Source organism: Chenopodium album, chromosome 17 (assembly GCF_948465745.1).
Source record: "Chenopodium album chromosome 17, dcCheAlbu1.1, whole genome shotgun sequence".
NCBI classification, from domain to species: Eukaryota; Viridiplantae; Streptophyta; class Magnoliopsida; order Caryophyllales; family Amaranthaceae; genus Chenopodium; species Chenopodium album.
In genome coordinates, this window is record NC_137850.1 from 36,797,494 (window position 1) to 36,800,239 (window position 2,746).

Consider the following 2,746-nt stretch of genomic DNA (forward strand, 5'->3'; position numbering starts at 1 on the left):
ATTCATTCCAAATTAAAAGTTATTTTTTAAAAAACTAAAGTTACCATAAAAATTGTTAAACTGACCATGTAATTAACCATCTTACAATACAACTAAAGTAAGCGCGTCTTATACAAGATTTATTGATATTGCAATTAACCAGATTTAAGAAGTATTTTAAGTAACAATAATATCCAAGGAAGATACAAGTTGGGAATTTTGTCTAGCCCTTTTCTGCTCTTCAGACAAAAAGATAAACAATTCAAAGTAAAGAATTTATCCACAATTTAAGTTCACAAACCACCAAAATTGTAAAATTCCATATTTATACTTCCACCTCAACAACTCAACTGGCATACAACGCCATTCATGCATATGGACTAAATTTTACAAATATGCAACATCCAACAACATACATTATGCCTACATAATGAACACCAATCCCAAATCGTATCAATTAAATACAAACGTCTAACTGATGAATGAAATTGATTACATTCATCAATGATTGCCTCACTTTCAACTACGATTATTATCTATGTTACTTCGACTATTCTGTTTAAGTTTTCATATTCAATGCTCCAACAAAAATACTCGTATAATCTTTACTCTAAGCAAATAAATTCAAATCCTTAATACAAGTATATACATCAATAATGTGAAAACTAAGAAAAATAGAGAGAAATATGTTTCATAAATGTCATATCCCCGCACCTGCATCAAGGTTCCGTGGTAGAGTTGCATAGATCATAACGATCAACACGCGTACACGTGTGTAAGTAACATAGATCATAAACAATAACCATTATGGTAACATTCTGTTGAACAGAAAAGATTTGTTTCTGAAATCTGCAACTGCTTAAGAATGAAGGTACCCCTTCTAGAGAAAAGAGGTGGTGGAATAATAATTTCAATCACAAAAATGCGAAGAGTAACACAAGTATACATTCTCACAAGTCACAACACACAGAAATCAAGAGAACATTTACCCATTACATACATAAAATATGTATCATTCCAATGTTTTGTCTCATATAATTAAAAATAAGATGTCACCTTCTAGTATATATCAGAAAATTGCAGTTTAGTCCACCATACATAAAAGCAATTCTTAATAAGGAATTTTTGATTAACTCCCTCTAATTTAGATGATTAATCAAAACCCAAAAAAACAAAGGAAAAATCATCTTCTTCCTATAATTAAAATTTTTTTTAAAAAAAAAAAAAAAAAAAAAAAAAAAAAAAAAAAAAACCACCCAAAATAGAAAATTATTTTACTGAAATTTAGAACCTGGAGTGTAAATAGCAAGATCAGGCCAACCATTAGTTGTGCTCCAATTACAAGATTGATCACCCCCAGTTTGAAGTCCACCCATGAATAATCCTTCTGATGTAGAAGCTCCATTTCCATGAAACAATTCCGAACCCGGGTTTCGGCTTGACCCATCACCTTGACCCAACTTCAGACCATTTGGGGCTAGACCCTCTAGGAAGAGGTTACTGAATTGACCCTCTGAAGCCAGCCCCAGCAGGGAGGTGAAGCTCCCTACCGCACCCCCTGCTGGTGCTGGCAAGCACAAACCCGTCTCGATTTGTGGGGTGAACGTCGAGACGAGTTTGGGCTCCGGCCTCAGACCCGACGACGTCGACTGGGTCTGAGCAGCTGAAGAGGCGGAAGAAGTAGAGGAAGATCGCTTCGATGAAACGCGTTTAGTGTTCTTGCGACTTCCGCCCCCAACAGGTATGTTCCTCAACGAGCCGCCTTTCGTCCAGTACCTCTTACAGTTCTTACAAAAATGGCGAGGTTGGGATAAATTATAGTTGTTGTAGTAGCAGAATTTGGTGTTATTCGAGTCACAACGTGGGCATTTGAGCTGCTCTTGTTCAGGAAATTGTGGCGCTTTCAACTGTGGAAATGCTGCTGCTGCTGCAACTGATGGATCTTGCATTTGTAAATATGTCTGATTAATTTTGGGAAAAATCTGAGTCAATTATCTCTTTTTTTAAAAAGATCCCAAAAAAGATCTTCAAAACTATTGTGAAGTGGCAAAAAAGGGTAACCCAAAATTGGACAAAAAGTTGTTTTCTACCTCTAAAAACAACACCCTTTTTTCTTTCAAAAGACAATTCTGTATAATTCAGATCACAACAACACAAACAAACCAACAACTTTTTTTCTACTCAAATCTAAAACCCGACAAACGGGTCGAAAAAACTAACAATCCGAAGTTTTAATCCTAACGATTCAAATATGACAATAACAGAAAAAATGGAGGAGAGAGAAAATGGAAAGAAATTAAAGAAAGAAAAAGATATTTTAGAGGTGTGCAAATTATAGAGAGTTTGAATAATATGAAGTGTATGTGAATGTAAATAATATGTAAGTGAAGTACTTTGTTGTTATCTTTGAGTCTTTGACAGTGTTTTCGCGTGAAACTGACCACCCGACTAGTGGCCGACTGAAAGTCTGAAAATAGCTACAAATAGAGTGTGAACTTATAACTAAACCGCCCTAGATTAATTGTTCTAGATTGTTACTAAATTAGGTTAATTAAAAGTATTAAGAGGGAATAATTTGGATATAATTTTTAATTATGGCTTCAATTGCAAGCTTTGTCTTGTGATTGGGAAGTTGTGGAAGACATGTGTCAACTGCTATGAGGAGATTGGTCTTTTAATGGTTTTCCTTAAACTCATGATTTTATAGGGTTATTATTATATTAATCATATTATGGCATGTGCTTTAGCTATTGTGTAAAGTAATTTT

General features: G+C 34.5%; 1 protein-coding gene across 1 annotated transcript; it reads right to left on the reverse strand.

Moving 5' to 3' along the window:
- Positions 1–952: 952 nt before the first annotated feature.
- On the reverse strand, positions 953–2,420 carry LOC145587879 (uncharacterized). Its single transcript, XM_081644544.1, has one exon. The coding sequence runs from the start codon at positions 1,926–1,928 to the stop codon at positions 1,254–1,256; it is 675 nt and encodes a 224-aa protein (XP_081500670.1). The 5' UTR covers positions 1,929–2,420; the 3' UTR covers positions 953–1,253.
- Between the last annotated feature and the right edge of the window lie 326 nt (positions 2,421–2,746).